This window comes from Bufo gargarizans, chromosome 4 (genome assembly GCF_014858855.1).
Source record: "Bufo gargarizans isolate SCDJY-AF-19 chromosome 4, ASM1485885v1, whole genome shotgun sequence".
NCBI classification, from domain to species: domain Eukaryota; kingdom Metazoa; phylum Chordata; class Amphibia; order Anura; family Bufonidae; genus Bufo; species Bufo gargarizans.
The window spans coordinates 143521551-143540573 of NC_058083.1; the positions used below are offsets into that span (position 1 = coordinate 143521551).

Sequence of the window (19023 nt, forward strand, 5' to 3'; positions counted from 1 at the left end):
CATCTGAGCAGACGTCATCACTAAAGACCCAACTTCTGCTGTACATATACAGTGGATATTGGCTTTCTACCAGCAACACTTCTGTCCATGGGCTGTGTGTGGTATTGCAGCTCACTCCTGTTGACCTCAATGGAGTCTAGCTGCAATACCATATCTGGGTCTGGAAAAAATCAGTCTGCTGTAATAATATAAGACATGGCTCCGTGAGAATCACACATTTTACCTACAGGAAGAGTATTCCTAGCAGATGCTGGTGATAAGACATTTCAAAGATCTGGAGCGTCTGTATGATCATGGTTCTTATCAGTTCTCTCAATATCAGATTGATATTATGCCGCACACATAAGGGAATTATGTCCTTTCACTTTAGTCTTTTTGTCAATGAAGAATGTAATGGGGGAGACGCATTTCAGGTCTTTCCAAGACACCTAATGGCTTAAAAGAGAGGCTGCCCCATATAAAACAATGGGTCTAAGAATTTTTCCACATTATCCGGGTCCTGCACAATTGCCCTTTTGCTCCATTATCAATAATATAATTGCTTGCAATGAGGCTCATGACCATTTACCTGTGATGGCACTTTTTTCCCTCCAACGTTGAATTTTGCTTGTTTCCCCATTGCCAGAAATGTCACATACATCCGATCTTGTCCAAATATTCTGATGCCCACTTGATGATTCAGAGCTAGAAAGATTGGTTTGAACTGAGCACAAGGCTTGACAATATCAGGGCTCTTCCACTGCCATCTCCTCAGTCTGGTGCCTCCGCTGTCCGAGTACTGTCCTCCCGCTGGATCCACATTTATCCTGGATATTGAAATACATAATAAAGCTTTGCACGTAACTGAAGATAAATGGTAACAGGACAGTAAAACGCAAGTGATGAGTGTACAAGGTAAGAACTTGTCACCAATGTCTTTCTATAATACTATTTTTGATATATATATTCTATATTAACTTCCTATCAAAAAAAATCACAGAAGAATAATCACATTTAACTGTTTAAATGCTGTACTAAAGACTCGGAGATACAGTACTATATCATACTTCCAGCATGCTGCTATTAGTGTACTGTCCTGATCACTAACCAAGTGTCCTCTTTTTTCCTGTTAAAGCACCAGATACAATATCTTTAGCCAGACTGTCAATGACAGTGTCGGGCACCATATGTGCCAGCAGAAGGTGGGCAGAAAACACAGCAGCTCTTACATATTTTTATTAGCAGAGGATAATGCAGCAGCTTCTGGTATATCACTTGATACAAGCTCACAATGTAGCTCCCTGACGGCCAGCAGAGGGCGCAGGAAAGGGGTTCTGTGCAGCAGGCATGCAGACACTGCTATAGATGGGACTCTGCTCAGGTTACTGCATAGGCATATTTGAGGCAATTATATGGTTACTGCGGCCACTTTATGTGCAGAGCTAATGTATTCTTGCATTCATTTATATAGTTCTTACATATTACACACCGCAGTACAAGGATAATAAATCCACCTATCTGTATATTTTTGGAGTGTGGGAGCAGCCAGAGGACACCCACACAAACAGATAGACCCCAAAGTTGCAGGGCAACAGTGCTAATTACTGAGCCCCTATGCTGTGAGGGCTGCAACTACTGTACGGGCCCTGTTAAACTACAGTATCAGTACTACTCCATTGACCCTGGAGGAAATCTATCTCCTGTAGATATGGGCCCTGGAGGCCATCTAACTACTGTATGAGCCCTGCCAACCTACTATATCAGTACTATGGGCACTGTAACTACTCTATTGGCCAGGGAAGAGATCTATCTCCTGTATATATTGGCCCTGGAGGCCATCTAACTACTGTATGAGCCCTGCCAACCTACTATATCAGTACTATGGCTTCTCTAACTACTCTATTGGCCCTGGAAGAGATCTATATCCTGTATCTATCGGCCTTGGAGACCATCTAACTACTGTATGAGCCCTGCCAACCTACTATATCAGTACTATGGCTTCTCTAACTACTCTATCGGCCCTGGAAGAGATCTATATCCTGTATCTATCAGCCTTGGAAGCCATCTAACTACTGTATGAGCCCTGCCAACCTACTATATCAGTACTATGGCTTCTCTAACTACTCTATCGGCCCTGGAAGAGATCTATATCCTGTATCTATCGGCCTTGGAAGCCATCTAACTACTGTATGAGCCCTGCCAACCTACTATATCAGTACTATGGCTACTCTAACTAATCTATGGGCCCGGGAGAAGGTCTATATCCTGTATCTATCGGCCTTGGAAGCCATCTAACTACTGTATGAGCCCTGCCAACCTACTATATCAGTACTATGGCTACTCTAACTAATCTATGGGCCCGGGAGAAGGTCTATATCCTGTATCTATCGGCATTGGAGGCCATCTAACTACTGTACAGGCCCTTGAGACGCTCTAACTACATTAAAAAAATGCATTTTATTAATTAACAGGGATATTACTACTATATAGAAACTATTGCATTTAAAGCATTCTACGACTAAATGTACAATGCTGTGACTACTATTTTTGTATGGCTTGGGCAATCTGCTAGACCTAATTGAGATCTCATTTGTCTCTCTTTGCTCATTAACTCGAGTTATTCATGCCAGAGTCTACAATTACAAAGTAAATCCAAACTGAAATGTAAGTTAGTGGGATAGGTAGTTTAACGGTACAACCACATGGTCAGGCTTCCTAATGCAGTTTTGGAAGCCAAGACCAGAAGTGAATTCAAAATAGAGAAGAAGTTGTATATGTCCTTTTATGATCCAATCCTGATTTCGGCTTTCAAAACTGCATCAGGAAACCAGACCGTGTGGTGGTACCCTAATGATCATGCCTTGACAGTTGTAAAGTCCAGTCTTACTGGTATAATGTAATAGGTTCTCTTGCTGTGTAGCCAGAATTCATGTAAGCAGGCACTCCCATGTTCCTGCCTAAAGGAGGCTGTGACTTTGAAGCATTTTGTCAGCTAGTGATAAAGTAAATGTACAATCTCAGCACAAGAGGGGCCTCACTTTATACAGCATAGGTAATGATATAGCCTGCTATGTGTCAGTGCAGTTCACAGAATTATAAGAAGAACATTACAATGTAGTTGAACAGTTACTATCAAGTACAACCACTAATCCGGTTTTCCTTGAATCAGACTGCTCCTTATATGCATTATGTAAGTCAGGCATCCTCAAACTACTGCCCTCCAGCTGTTGTAAAACTACAACTCCCACAATACCCTGCTGTAGGCGGATACCTGTAGGCTGTTCGGGCATGCTGGGAGTTGTAGTTTTGCAACAGCTGGAGGGCCGCAGTTTGAGGATGCCTGATGTAAGTGATATAAAAGGATCACAAGTTCTCTTGTAGAATTTAAAGACCGTTAGTGAGAGAAAGTTAAAGAGGGCTGTCCGGTCTGATTATTTTGATGACCTATCCTCAGAACAGGTCATCAATATCAGATCGGTGGGGGTCCGACTCTCGGTACCCCCCGATCAGCTGTTTGAAGGGGCCATGGTGTTTGTGCGTGTACTACTTCATCTTCAATGCTGATCTGCACACATCTAGATTGTAACGGAGGTGCAGTGTAATTACAGCTTCCGCTTCCACTCAAGTGAATGGGACAACCAACTGCAATTAAACTACACCGCCACTACAATCTAGACAGCATGGCGGCAAACATGAAAGAGGACGCAATGCTCACATGAGCGATGTGGCCACTTCAAACAGCTGAACGCAGGGGTGCTGGGAGCCAGGCCCACACCGATCTGATATGTGGGCCTTTTCCTTGCTTTGTCATGGTAAAAAAGTGAATAAAAGTTAATAAACCCAAAATAAAGATAAAAATAAGAACTACAGCTCGTCCCGCATTAAGAACAAGCAGTCATAGAGTTAAGTCAATGAAGAAATAAATATGTTATGGCTCTCAGTATGCGGGGACACAAAAATGAGTTCAAAAAGTAGCATAAGAGACAATAACTGTCAATGCAATGGATTAGGTTGATATTTTCATGAAGATATTTATTCATCAGATTCATCAGTAAATGCTCATTTAACGCTTCTCACACTGAATACATTTACCGCAGGATGAAATTACATGTATATGGTCCTGGCATGGCTGTGCAATGCGTACAGCAATTTTCATTTACCAAGGCAGATATACAATATTCTATTTAATTGAGTTATTCTTGCAGTCGAATGATAGAAAACGTGATTATCCATCTTTTCTAAAAATACTGTAAAATGGTATTAGCATGAAGAAGAAATTCTACAGATGACAGATGATTGACTGTTTCTATATTACAGAGATACAAGATTGCATTTCTGCAGCACAGGGAGCAGTAACGGCAGAGCTGGCTCATACTGGAGCAGGTTATCTCTCACCAGTCTAACATAAATACCTGCCGTATGACTTTATACTTCTTCACTCTTCAGGGTTCATCAATGATCACAGATGACTAGGGATGAGTGGACCCATGGTTGTTCAGGTTCGACTGAACCTTGGTTTAAAGTTCAGTTCGGGTACCCGAACTTGACCCAGAACCTGAACCCCATTGAAATCAAAGGGGACCCAAACTATAAAATGGCTGTAAAATAATGATAGAAAGGGCTAGAGCAGGGATGGCCAACCTGAGGCTCTCCAGCTGTTGCAAAACTACAACTCCCATCATGCCCGGACAGTCTACAGTTATGCGCATACAGCAGGGCATGGTGGGGTTTGTAGTTTTACAACAGCTGAAGAGCAGCAGGTTGGCCATGCCTGGGCTAGAGGACTGCAAAAGGAAGCAAAATGGGGGTAAGAGCAGGACAGTTGCCCTGCAAATAAATGTGGATAGAGAAATTACTTAAAATAACATAAAATACATAAAAATTAAAATAACAATCTTGAACCAGCAGGGGGAGGTCCAAGTGGAGTAAGAAGTTGAGGAGGCTGAATTTGTCTGTTAATTCTGTGTGTGACCTATAGCCATTTTTTGGGGCGTGGCAGGTATACGTCTCTACTCTGCCAATAGGTGGAAGAGGTGGAGGAGGAGGTAGCCAACACTGTTTTTGTGTTTTGTTTTTTATTACAGTGTGATGAAGTTGGTGGTGAAGGTGTTACGCTGACTGGATGAGGAGATGGTAAAGGAGGAAGCGGAGTAGGAGGCAACAGGAGGCACCGAGAAACATCCAGCATTCCTGGCAGTAGGACATGCACCAAATTGCTTTCCACCTCAGGCCCAACCGCCACTACAATTACCTAGTGGGCAATTAGGGAGATACAACATCCCTGCCTGTGCTTACTGGTCCACGTATTGGTGGTTATGTGGACCTTGCCACTGATGGCGTTGCGCAGTGCACACCTGATTTTGTCTTCCATTTGTTCGTGCAGCGCAGGGATGGCCCGCCTAAAAAAGTAGTGGCGGCTGGGAACCACGTACTGTGGGACAGCCACCGTCATTAAGTTTTTAAAACTGTCCATCTCCACCAGAGGGAGAGGAAGAGGCCGAGACCGCAGAAGATGGAGCCTCACATCTTTCGTGGTTTTTCAGGTGTCTACTCCACTACAGCTCGTACTTTGCATTTAGATGCCTGGTCATGCAGGTGGTGCTCAGGTTTAAAACATTTAGGCCTTGCTTTAGGCTCTGACTGCACAGCATGCAAACCACTCCTGTCTTGTTGTCAGCACATTGCCTGAAGAACTGCCATACCAGGGAACTTCTTTTAGCTTTGCTTTGGTGTGCTCTGTCCCTCAGCATGGTGGTCAGTAGCAGGCTTACTAGCTAGGGGCCGGCCGCTGTGGTTTTGCACCCTGCTCCTTGGGCTGTGCGGCTGGCGCTGCGTGACCACCATCTCTTCCTCCGAACTGCACAGGTCACTCGGATGACCTTGATTTCATGTGGGATCTAGGAACTCATCATCCTCCACATCATCTTCCATCCACTCCTCACCCTTGCCCTCCTTGCCAGTCTGCACACTGCAGAAAGCCGCAGCAGTTGACACCTGTGTTTCGTCATCATCATCATCATCAGAGACGTGCTGTGGTGGTCCTCCAACGTCCTCATCCTCAAAAATAAGTGGTTCGACATCTGTGCACTCAATATCTTCCAATATCTTCCTATCTGGGGCAGGGCTAGGTGGATGACCCACGGAACCCCAGCCAGAAGAGTCATCAAAAAGCATAAGAGACTGCTGCATGACTTGGGGCTCAGACTGCTTGCCTGATGTACAAGGGAGTGAGATGGAAGACAGATGCCCATGGGCCGTCGGTGCCAACTCTGCGCTTTAAGCAGGGGACTGGGTAGAAGACAATGTGCAGGAACTAGAGGCAATGTCAGCCATCCAATTTAATACCGCCTTTACTTGTTCTGGCCTCACCATTTGTACAGTGGTATTTGGGCCTGAAAAATGACGCAGAATGTCCTTTTGTCTGCGTGCACCAGAGGAAAATGTTTTATTTGGGCTTGTAGCTGGCACAGATCGACAACATGCTCTCCCTGCAGCAGGAGCTCCACCAATACCAGCAGCACCATGACCACGGCCACGTCCCTGTCACGAGGGTGTCAAGAGCCACGTCTGACTCCGTTATACCCGGGGTCAGGAAGTCGCAGCGGGTGGCTGCGCGCTCTATGTCTAAAGATCACGTTGTTTCTTAGTGATTGTTTTCTGTGTTTGCCTTGCAATCCTTTTTGTCTCACTCAGGGATCCGTAGCTTCTCCTCCTCAGCTGTTTCTTGTCTGCCACTCCCAACCTCCTTATATTCTCCTCTCACACTTCTCTAGTTGCCAGTTATAGAGCTTCCTGCCTGGACTTCTATACTGACCCACTGGAGCTGTGAATCCTGGTTGTTGTTCCAGAGTGCTACCCTCCGGATCCCTGTTGGTCTTTTTGTTGTCTCCTGTTGTCGCCCACCTGGGATTATATGTTGAGTCTGTATTGTCTGTCCTCCCCTTGGTGTTTTCCTTTAGAGCTAGTGGTGCGGACTAGTGTTCCCACCGCCCTGTTCACTATCTAGGGCTCATCTTAGGGAAAGCCAGGGTTTTAGGCACGTGATCGGCGTACGGGTGAGGAACCCGTCTAGGGACGTCAGGGCAGCCAGGTGCCAGCCGCAAGGTGAGTCAGGGGTCACCACCTTCCCTCTCACTTGGGCAGGGCCTTCCTCTTTCCCTCCCTCTGTGTCACGTATGTGATAGTCACGCCGATCGTGATATTATAACTGGCCCTTATTTTTTGGGAGAAAAAAAAATAAAAATTTTTTTTTTCTCTCTACTTAGAATCCAATATGGATCCTATTGCTGCTTTGGCAAAACAGCTTCAAGGCCTGTCTTTGGAGGTGGCAGGATTGAAGGCGTCTGTCCTCCAACAACAGCAGCAAATGCAGCAGACCGCAAGCCCAGCGGTTGCTATGGGTAACCAGGTTGTTACAGAACCCAAGGTTGTTCTTCCTGACAGATTTTCTGGGGGAAGGGACAAATTTGTGACGTTCCGTGAGGCCTGCAAATTATATTTTAAGCTGCGCCCTTACTCCTCAGGTAATGACGAACAGCGGGTGGGGATTGTTATTTCCCTGCTTCAGGGGGACCCGCAATCCTGGGCGTTCTCGTTACCCCCTGGTTCCCAGGCTCTCCGGTCAGTGGAGGGATTTTTTGGGGCTTTGGGTCTCATATATGATGACCCTGACCGAGTCGCCCTGGCTGAGTCGAAGTTACGGAGACTCCTACAGGGAGATCGGCCAGCAGAGGAATATTGCTCAGAGTTCCGTAGGTGGGCTACGGATACTCAGTGGAACGACCCGGCTCTCAGGAGTCAGTTCTGCTCTGGGTTATCTGAAAGGGTTAAGGATGCGCTGGCGCTGTATGAGACCCCCCTTTCCCTTGATGCTGTTATGTCCCTCTCTATCAGAATAGATAGACGTCTTAGGGAGAGATCGAAAATTCCTGAGCAATTGGTAACCTCTCCCAAGCAGCAGTTAGTCTGTACTGACTTAGATGAGCCTATGCAGCTAGGAGGATGCAACTTCTCGTCAGGTCCGTCCTCCTGAGGTTCGCCGTAGGTGTGGGGCTTGTTTTTTCTGTGGGGGGAGGGGTCATTTCATTAATGTCTGTCCCTCCTTTCTCAAAAACAAAAGACCGTCGGAAAACTACTAACCCCAGGCTGTGCGGAGGATGTCAGCCGGGGGGTATACGTTTCCTCCATACGAACATCTCAATTTGTGTTGCCAGCGGTTATTGTTTTTGGTGTTAAGACGGAGTCTATTTCTTTTTTTCTAGACAGTGGAGCAGGGGTAAATTTGATAGATGATATCTTAATTTATTCGGCTGATCTGAAAACACATGAAGTACATGTCAGGCAAGTACTGCAGGTCCTACGGACGAATAAATTATATGCGAAAATTGAAAAATGTGTCTTCGCCGTTCAGGAAATACAGTTCCTGGGATATCTATTATCTGCTTCAGGTTTCCGTATGGATCCTAGGAAGGTCCAGGCAATTTTAGATTGGGATCTTCCTGAGAACCTTAAAGCTCTACAACGGTTTTTGGGTTTCGCAAATTTCTATAGAAAGTTCATTAAAAATTATTCAGTGATCGTTAAACCCCTTACTGACATGACTAGGAAGGGGACTGATTTTTCTAAATGGTCTGACGCCGCTAAAATTGCATTTTCCTCTCTAAAAGAGAGATTTACCTCGGCACCTGTTCTAATTCAACCTGATGTCTCCCAGCCTTTTATTGTTGAAGTAGATGCGTCAGAGGTGGGAGTGGGGGCTGTATTGTCTCAGGGTCCGTCTCCTGGCAAATGGCGTCCTTGCGCTTTCTTTTCCAAAAAGTTATCTACAGCAGAAAAGAACTATGATATTGGAAATAGGGAGCTGTTGGCGATTAAACTGGCGTTTGAAGAGTGGCGTCACTTCTTAGAGGGAGCAATCCACCCCGTCACGGTGATTACGGATCACAAAAACCTTCTGTACCTAGAATCGGCTAAGCGTCTCACCCCTAGACAAGCTAGGTGGTCGCTATTCTTTACCAGATTTAACTTTGTAATCACCTATCGTCCTGGGGCAAAAAATACCAAGGCAGACGCATTATCTCGTAGTTTCCCTGGAGGGGGTAATGTTAGTGATCCGGTACCTATTTTACAAAGAGGAGTGGTTGTCTCTGCTGTACACTCTGTTCTAGAGGGAAAGCTGTTAGAGGCCCAGGGGGACGCCCCGGCCTCTTGCCCCTCAGAGAAATTGTTTGTACCGTTAAACCTGCGTCTTGAATTATTAAAGGAACATCATAATTCGGCACTTGCTGGGCACCTGGGTAGTAAAGCAACCTTGGAGCTATTGTCTCGTCGTTTTTGGTGGCCAAGGTTGCGTCAGGATGTAATGGATTTCGTGTCTACTTGTTCTACTTGTGCACGCGCGAAACTCTCTCATACACGTCCAGCAGGGTCTTTATTGCCACTTTTCATCCCCAATAGGTCATGGACACATCTGTCAATGGATTTCATCACTGACTTACCGTTGTCTGCGGGTAAAACAGTTATCTTGTTAGTAGTAGACAGGTTTAGCAAAATGGTACACTTTATTGCGCTACCCGCACTTCCTAATGCTAAGACTCTTGCTCTGGTGTTTATTAGTGAAATCGTGAAGCTTCACGGGGTCCCTTCCGATGTGGTTTCGGATCGGGGAACCCAGTTTATTTCTAAGTTTTGGAAAGCTTTTTGTTCCCGTTTGGGGGTACACTTGTCCTTTTCCTCAGCTTTCCATCCTCAGTCGAATGGACAGACTGAGCGTACCAACCAAAACCTAGAAACATATTTAAAGTGTTTTGTGTCTGAAAACCACGAGGTGTGGTCATCATATTTACCGTTAGCCGAGTTTGCCATAAATAATCGCTGTCAGGAATCCACTGGCAAGTCACCATTTCTTGGTGCATACGGTTTTCATCCCCAATTTTGTACTTTCAAAGAGGGGGGGTCTTCTGGGGTTCCCGAAGAGGAACGGTTTTCTTCATCTCTTTCATCGGTATGGCAGAAGGTGCAAGCTAACTTGAAAAATATGAGTGGTAAATATAAATGCATGGCCGATAAGAAACGGTCGCCAGGTCCGGACCTAGGAGTGAATGACTATGTGTGGTTGTCTACTAGGAATATTAAGTTGAAGGTTCCCTCTTGGAAACTGGGCCCTAGGTTCATTGGTCCTTATAAAATAGTAGCCGTCATTAACCCTGTGGCTTTTCGCCTGGAGCTACCTCAGACTTTTAAGATCCATAACGTCTTCCATAAGTCGTTACTCAAGAAGTATGTTCCACCTCTAGAACCATCACCGCTGCCACCTCCTCCTGTTATTGTGGATGGTAATCTGGAGTTTCAAATATCCAGAATTGTTTATTCTCGTCGGGTCCGCCGCTCTCTTCAGTATCTGGTGCATTGGAGGGGTTACGGTACCGAGGAAAGAATGTGGGTTCCAGCGTCAGAGGTAAACGCCAACAGGTTAATTCAGGCTTTCCATGCCTCTCATCCTGAGAGACCTGGTCCTGAGTGTCCGGAGGCCCCTCGTGAAAGGGGGGGGTACTGTCACGAGGGTGTCAAGAGCCACGTCTGACTCCGTTATACCCGGGGTCAGGAAGTCGCAGCGGGTGGCTGCGCGCTCTATGTCTAAAGATCACGTTGTTTCTTAGTGATTGTTTTCTGTGTTTGCCTTGCAATCCTTTTTGTCTCACTCAGGGATCCGTAGCTTCTCCTCCTCAGCTGTTTCTTGTCTGCCACTCCCAACCTCCTTATATTCTCCTCTCACACTTCTCTAGTTGCCAGTTATAGAGCTTCCTGCCTGGACTTCTATACTGACCCACTGGAGCTGTGAATCCTGGTTGTTGTTCCAGAGTGCTACCCTCCGGATCCCTGTTGGGCTTTTTGTTGTCTCCTGTTGTCGCCCACCTGGGATTATATGTTTAGTCTGTATTGTCTGTCCTCCCCTTGGTGTTTTCCTTTAGAGCTAGTGGTGCGGACTAGTGTTCCCACCGCCCTGTTCACTATCTAGGGCTCATCTTAGGGAAAGCCAGGGTTTTAGGCACGTGATCGGCGTACGGGTGAGGAACCCGTCTAGGGACGTCAGGGCAGCCAGGTGCCAGCCGCAAGGTGAGTCAGGGGTCAGCACCTTCCCTCTCACTTGGGCAGGGCCTTCCTCTTTCCCTCCCTCTGTGTCACGTATGTGATAGTCACGCCGATCGTGATAGTCCCTTATTTGATGCTCTCCTCATTCTTTGAGGGCACCCACAAAATAACAGATTGATTAACTATTCTTTTACAGTATGGCGGATGCAAAGGAGGTGTTTTGCACCCCAAAAGATGAGTTTATGTCACAACAGGATTAACAGACTGATTAACTATTCTATTACAGTGTGACGGATGTGAAGGAGGTGTATTGCACCCCCCAAAAAAATGGCTATAGGTCTCCCAAAGAATTAACAGCCACATCAAACACCTAACACTGTCCCTCACTAGTTACAGCAGAATGGCAGCACACCACTGCATTAATACAGGCAGGGTCACGTGCTGCACCGGACAATCACAGCCATTCCAATACTAGGCATGACTGTGATGGCATGACTGCCGGTCCATCCCCTTCCCCGCCCACACCATGCCCACTTTTTTAGACCTTTTAGACCTGGTGTGAGCGGGGAAAAGTCGCAGAAATACGCCTAATACAGGCGTATTTCTGGTTAGTAAATGACCCCCAAAATTCCTTTTATCTTATCAGCATTTTCTATGACAACAGGAAAGTGAAAGAACTAGGACAGTGAGATACCATTTGTGGTATTAACCACCTCCGGACCGCCTAACGCAGATGTGCGGCCCGGAGGCGGCAGCGCTGCGCACAGTCACGCATATACGCGTCATCTCGCGAGACGCGAGATGACGCGAATATGCGCCCGCGCATGCGCAGTTCGCGCCGGCATTTCGTTCAGGACTATTTCGTCAGCAACCTGCCAGCCGTGATCATTGGCTGGCAGGTTGCTGATTTTTAAAAAATCCAATCAGAAGCCAGATAACAGATCATATTTGTAAATATGATCTGTTATATGGCTGCCTGCTCCTCTGCTGGTTCTTTTCGTCGGTTGGATCCAGCAGAGGAGCAGGCTTCACAGTGAGTACACCAAACAGCACACTTTAGCCCCAGATCACCCCCCTGAACCCCAATTAACCCTTTGATCACCCCTTTGTCAATCACTAGTGAAAGGAAAAAAGTGATCAGTGTAAACTGTCACTTTTTTTTTTCACTGGTATTGACCATTAGGTTTTAGGTATAGTTTAGGCCCCTTGGTTAGGTAGTTAGCAATCAGTTAGCGCCCAGCCCACCGCACCGCAGTCCGTTATTCGCTGATTAGCGTATCGCTAATCAGCATTTGTACTTTTATAGTATCTGGAAGTGATCAAAACTGATCACGGTCAGATCTATAATAGTACTAGTGTCACTTTAGTTCTCCCTCCACCCAAAACGCAGTGTTTGCCCGATCAGGCCTGATCGGTCGCCCACACGTGCGTTCGCCCACACCCGCCCCACCGCAGTGACAAAAAAAAAATTTTTTTTGGTTCACTGCACAATCACTTTACACGCACTGCGGCGATAAAAAAATCAGTTTTGATATTTTTTATCAACCGCAGCGGCCTCCGGTACTTCGCTAGCCTCCCCTTTGTAAGACAGGCTTGCTTTTTTTTTCTTGGGTAGTCTCAGGGAATACCCCTAAATTTAGTTGCCCACATGTCTAACAGGGGGTATTCTTCTGAAGAGGCCTACAGGCTTCTGACCCAGTCGGATGAGGAGTGGGAACCCTCATCTGATGAATCCAGCGGGTCAGAATACGAACCTGTAGAAAGCAGTGGCTCTCTGACCCAAAGTTCGGACGAGGAGGCTGAGGTCCCTGATACCACCAGGCGTACCCGGCCCCGTGTCGCTAGACCACAGGTTGCGCAGGATCCGCTTCAAGAGCAGCAGAGTGGGGCTGGTGCTGTCGGATTACGTGGTGAGGCATACACCAGCAGCCCAGCCCTCCCTGGACCTAGTACCAGCACTGCCGTACAACCTGGTGAAGTAGCGAGCACCAGAAGGGCAGTTGAAGCTGGTACGGTGGCACGTGCAGTAGTGACCCCGTCGCAGCCACCGCAAAGACGTGCCCGTAGAGCCCCTAGAATCCCAGAGGTGCTGGCAAACCCTGATTGGCAGTCCCCAACTTCAGCCGCACCTGTAGTTTTCCCTTTCACTGCCCAGTCTGGAGTTCGGGTTGAGACAGCTCAGATCGGTTCGGCCCTGGGATTTTTTGAGCTGTTCTTGACTGCGGAGCTTTTAGACATAGTTGTGGCCGAAACAAACAGATATGCCACACAATTTATCACCGCTAACCCGGGAAGCTTTTATGCCCAGCCTTTCCGGTGGAAACCAGTCCAAGTTTCCGAAATTAAAACTTTTCTGGGCCTCCTCCTCAACATGGGCCTGACAAAAAAGCATGAATTGCGGTCATATTGGTCCACGAACCCGATTCATCACATGCCCATGTTCTCTGCTGCTATGTCCAGGGCACGTTTTGAGGCCATCCTGTGTTTCCTGCACTTTAGTGACAACACCGCCTCCCGTCCCAGGGGCCACCCTGCTTTTGACCGGCTCCACAAAATTCGGCCCCTCATAGACCATTTCAACCAGAAATTTGCAGATATTTATACCCCAGAGCAAAACATCTGCATAGACGAGTCCCTGATACATTTTACCGGGCGCCTTGGCTTCAAACAATACATCCCAAGCAAGCGCGCCCGGTATGGGGTCAAATTGTATAAGCTCTGTGAAAGGGCCAAAGGCTATACCCACAAATTTCGGATCTATGAGGGAAAAGATCAGACCCTGGAGCCGGTCGGTTGCCCTGACTACCTGGGGAGCAGTGGGAAGACAGTTTGGGACTTGGTGTCACCCTTATTCGGCAAGGGGTACCATCTTTATGTGGACAATTTTTACACAAGTGTGGCCCTCTTTAGGCATTTGTTTCTAGAACGGATTGGCGCCTGTGGTACCGCGCGAACTAGTCGCGCGGGCTTCCCCCAACGGCTCGTTACCACCCGTCTTGCAAGGGGGCAGAGGGCCGCACTGTGTAACGAAGAACTGCTCGCGGTGAAATGGAGAGACAAGCGTGACGTTTACATGCTCTCCTCCATTCACGCAGACACGACAATACAAATTGAGCGAGCAACCCGTGTCATTGAAAAGCCCCTCTCAGTCCACGACTATAACCTCCACATGGGAGGGGTGGACTTCAATGACCAGATGTTGTCTCCGTATTTAATTTCCCGCAGAACCAGACGCTGGTATAAGAAGGTGTCTGTATATTTAATTCAATTGGCTCTGTACAATAGTTTTGTTCTCTACAGTAAGGCTGGGAGAACTGGATCCTTCCTCAAATTTCAGGAAGAGATCATCGAGAACCTCCTGTACCCAGGAGGTTCCGTGGCCCCATCCACCAGTGTAGTTAGCCGTCTACACGAGCGACATTTCCCCAATGTCGTTCCTGGTACCTCAACCCAACCATCACCCCGAAAAAGATGTCGTGTCTGTAGCAGGAGTGGAATAAGGCGTGACACCCGCTATTTCTGTCCTGACTGTCCTGACCACCCTGCCCTATGCTTTGGAGAGTGTTTCCGGAAGTACCACTCACAGGTACACTATTAGCATAGGGATCATCTCACCAGGATAGGCACACAGGGCTATTAGGGCCCATTCACTCACTGCTGCTGCAAACGTCTCCTTTCACATGGGACAAAGTGCATAACGCACTTCGCCACATCTTTGGGCGATTTGCGCTTTGCACATTGACCCATGGGGAAGGAGAGGTTTGTTATATAAAGGTAAAAAAAAAAAAAAAAAAAAAAAAAAAAAAACACACCAGTAAGCAAACACGTTAATGTTCAGTTCAAAAAGTTAAAGTTACATGTTCTGTTGCAAAGTTAATAAAATTATTGCGTTGCGGCCTGGTTTTTTCTTTTTTTTTTTTTTTGTCTTTTTACCTTCCAGGTGGACCAACCGATCGACCAGCTGCAGCACCGATGTGCATTCTGACAGAAGCATTGCGCTGCTGTCAGATTACACGCAAGTCGGTGTATGCGGCGCTGCAAGACGGGATTTTCTCCTCTGCAGTGACAGATACGTTTGCCGAGGCATACGAGCTGAGGAGGAGGCGGCGTTCCTATGCTTTGGCAAACACTTTGTATATATATATATATATATATATATAAAAATAAAAAAAATCCCGGCAATGATTTATTCATCCACATCGATTGATGTGAATGGAGAAATCTGGTTTGCCAGGGCATACGAGCTAAGTGGGTATGGATGTAGGGCGGAGCTCCTATGTCCTGGCAGACGCCTTTCCCCTCCATTTTTTTTTTTTTGGCAGAGATTTTTTCATCCACATTGATCGATGCGAATGAAGAAATCTGTGCCGTTCATTTTTTTCTTTCAGCTCAGAGGCTGAACGGAAAAAAAAATCTCATTACCTGTATGCTCAATATAAGGAGAATAGCAGAAACTCCTAATGCTGGCCATACATGTAATGATTGCGGAGACCCTCAAATGCCAGGGCAGAACAAACACCCCACAACTGACCCCATTTTGGAAAGAAGACACCCCAAGGTATTTGCTGAGGGGCATATTGAGTCCATGAAAGATTTACATTTTTGTCCTAAGTTAGCGGAAAGTGAGACTTTGTGAGAAAAAACAAAAAGAAAATCAATTTCCGCTAACTTATGCGAAAAAAATAAATTTCTATGAACTTGCCAGGCCCCTCATTGGATACCTTGGGGTGTCTTCTTTCCAAAGTGGGGTCACATGTGGGGTATTTATACTGCCCTGGCTTTTTAGGGGCCCTAAAGTGTGAGAAGAAGTCTGGGATCCAAATGTCTAAAAATGCCCTCCTAAAAGGAATTTGGGCACCTTTGAAAAATATCTTGGTCAAATGCCAACTTTGTATAAAAAAATTGGAAAAGTTGTCTTTTGCCAAGATATTTCTCTCACCCAGCATGGGTATATGTAAAATGACACCAGATGTGTCACACTTTTTTGCTGCCAAGGTGGGCAAAGGGGTACATATTCCAAAGTGCACCTTTCAGATTTTGCAGGCCATTTTTTACACATTTTGATTGCAAGGTACTTCTCACACATTTGGGCCCCTAAATTGCCAGGGCAGTATAACTATGCCACAAGTGACCCCATTTTGGAAAGAAGACACCCCAAGGTATTCCGTGAGGGGCATGGCGAGTTCCTAGAATTTTTTTTTTTTTGTCACAAGTTAGCGGAAAATGATGATTTTTTTTTTCTCTTTTTTCCTTACAAAGTCTCATATTCCACTAACTTGCGACAAAAAATAAAAAATTCTAGGAACTCGCCATGCCCCTCACGGAATACCTTGGGGTGTCTTCTTTCCAAAATGGGGTCACTTGTGGCGTAGTTATACTGCCCTGGCAATTTAGGGGCCCAAATGTGCGAGAAGAACTTTGCAATCAAAATGTGTAAAAAATGCCCTGCAAAATCAGAAAGGTGCACTTTGGAATATGTGCCCCTTTGCCCACCTTGGCAGCAAAAAAGTGTGACACATCTGGTATCGCCGTACTCAGGAGAAGTTGGGGAATGTGTTTTGGGGTGTCATTTTACATATACCCATGCTGGGTGAGAAAAATATCTTGGTCAAATGCCAACTTTGTATAAAAAAATGGGAAAAGTTGTCTTTTGCCAAGATATTTCTCTCACCCAGCATGGGTATATGTAAAATGACACCCCAAAACACATTTCCCAACCTCTCCTGAGTACGGCGATACCAGATGTGTGACACTTTTTTGATGCCAAGGTGGGCAAAGGGGCACATATTCCAAAGTGCACCTTTCGGATTTCACCGGTGATTTTTTACAGATTTTGATTGCAAAGTACTTCTCACACATATGGGCCCCTAAATTGCCAGGGCAGTATAACTACGCCACAAGTGACCCCATTTTGGAAAGAAGACACCCCAAGGTATTCCGTGAGGGGCATGGCGAGTTCCTAGAATTTTTTATTTTTTGTCGCAAGTTAGTGGAATATGAGACTTTGTAAGGAAAAAAGAGAAAAAAAAAAAAATCATCATTTTCCGCTAACTTGTGACAAAAAAAATAAAATTCTAGGAACTCGCCATGCCCCTCACGGAATACCTTGGGGTGTCTTCTTTCCAAAATGGGGTCACTTGTGGGGCAGTCATACTGCCCTGGCAATTTAGGGGCCCAAATGTGTGAGAAGTACCTTGCAATCAAAATGTGTAAAAAATGGCCTGCAAAATCTGAAAGGTGCACTTTGGAATATGTGCCCCTTTGCCCACCTTGGCAGCAAAAAAGTGTGACACATCTGGTATCGCCGTACTCAGGAGAAGTTGGGGAATGTGTTTTGGGGTGTCATTTTACATATACCCATGCTGGATGAGAGAAATATCTTGGCAAAAGACAACTTTTCCCATTTTTTTATACAAAGTTGGCATTTGACCAAGATATTTTTCTCACCCAGCATGGGTATATGTAAAATGACACCCCAAAACACATTCCCCAACTTCTCCTGAGTACGGCGATACCAGATGTGTGACACTTTTTTGCTGCCAAGGTGGGCAAAGGGGCACATATTCCAAAGTGCACCTTTTGGATTTCACCGGTCATTTTTTACACATTTTGATTGCAAAGTTCTTCTCACACATTTGGGCCCCTAAATTGCCAGGGCAGTATAACTACCCCACAAGTGACCCCATTTTGGAAAGAAGACACCCCAAGGTATTCTGTGAGGGGCATGGTGAGTTCCTAGAATTTTTTATTTTTTGTCGCAAGTTAGTGGAATGTGAGACTTTGTAAGAAAAAAATAAATAAAATAAATCATCATCATTTTCCGCTAACTTGTGACAAAAAATAAAAAGTTCTATGAACTCACTATGCCCATCAGCGAATACCTTAGGGTGTCTACTTTCCGAAATGGGGTCATTTGTGGGGGTTTTCTACTGTTTTGGCATTGTAGAACCTCAGGAAACATGACAGGTGCTCAGAAAGTCAGAGCTGTTTCAAAAAGCGGAAATTCACATTTTTGTACCATAGTTTGTAAAAATGCTATAACTTTTACCCAAACCATTTTTTTTTTTTGCCCAAAAATTTTTTTTTTATCAAAGACATGTAGAACAATAAATTTGGCGAAAAATTTATATATGGATGTCGTTTTTTTTCCAAAATTTTGAAATTAGTTATATTGCGATATATGACAATATAATTGTGTTACTTACTTTGATCCAGCAGTTTCTGCAAAAAACGAAGTTTTATAATATGTAAATTCGGTCTCTAACAGCAAGTTAGTGTTATTGACAGGGCTGACAGGGCCGATGACGTCTTCTATTTCGGTGATGTCATCGGCGCAGGCGCACTGAGGGAGTTCTGAGGAGACGAGCCTCCTCATCTCAGAGCGCCTGCGCCGAATCAACAGAGGCGCGCGATTTTTGAAATGCCGACAGGGCTGGCCGGAGGAGGAGATCCCGGCTGGCCCTGTCAATCAACACGACGAGGGGGCGGATTTCTGCAGCAGCTACCAGCAAGTCGCCGCCCTACTTGCTGTTAGAGACCGAATTTACATATTATAAAACTTCGTTTTTTGCAGAAACTGCTGGATCAAAGTAAGTAACACAATTATATTGTCATATATCGCAATATAACTAATTTCACTAGCCCAAAAAAAAAAAATCACTTTAGTGGGGTGACAGAAGCCCTTTAAAGAGGTACTGTCACCTGGGACATTTAAGGCGTATTGTTAGCCACAATGCACCAAGTAGCAAATACACCACCAATACTCTGGCAGGCTATAGGATTCTGAGAGACTGTCTGCCGAGCTATGGCTCAGGTACTGCTTTTCAGGCAGTGAGCTACGACAGTCCTGGGAACCTCCATAAGGCCACAGGCTGTCATGGCAACTGATTGGAGCAGAAATAAGTTTTTTTTAGTTTTTTTTTCAGATGACTAGTGAAAAGTCTTCAAGAAAAA

The 19023-nt window shown here is 45.7% G+C and overlaps 1 protein-coding gene across 3 annotated transcripts in view; it reads right to left on the reverse strand.

Moving 5' to 3' along the window:
- The window catches only part of ERICH6 (glutamate rich 6), a 114481-nt gene that overhangs the window by 4559 nt on the left and 90899 nt on the right, over positions 1–19023 (reverse strand). For all 3 annotated transcript variants that reach the window (XM_044291621.1, XM_044291620.1, XM_044291622.1), the window contains one exon: positions 569–806. In XM_044291621.1, the coding sequence (XP_044147556.1) occupies positions 569–806 (238 nt within the window). The remainder of the gene's footprint in view (positions 1–568; positions 807–19023) is intronic.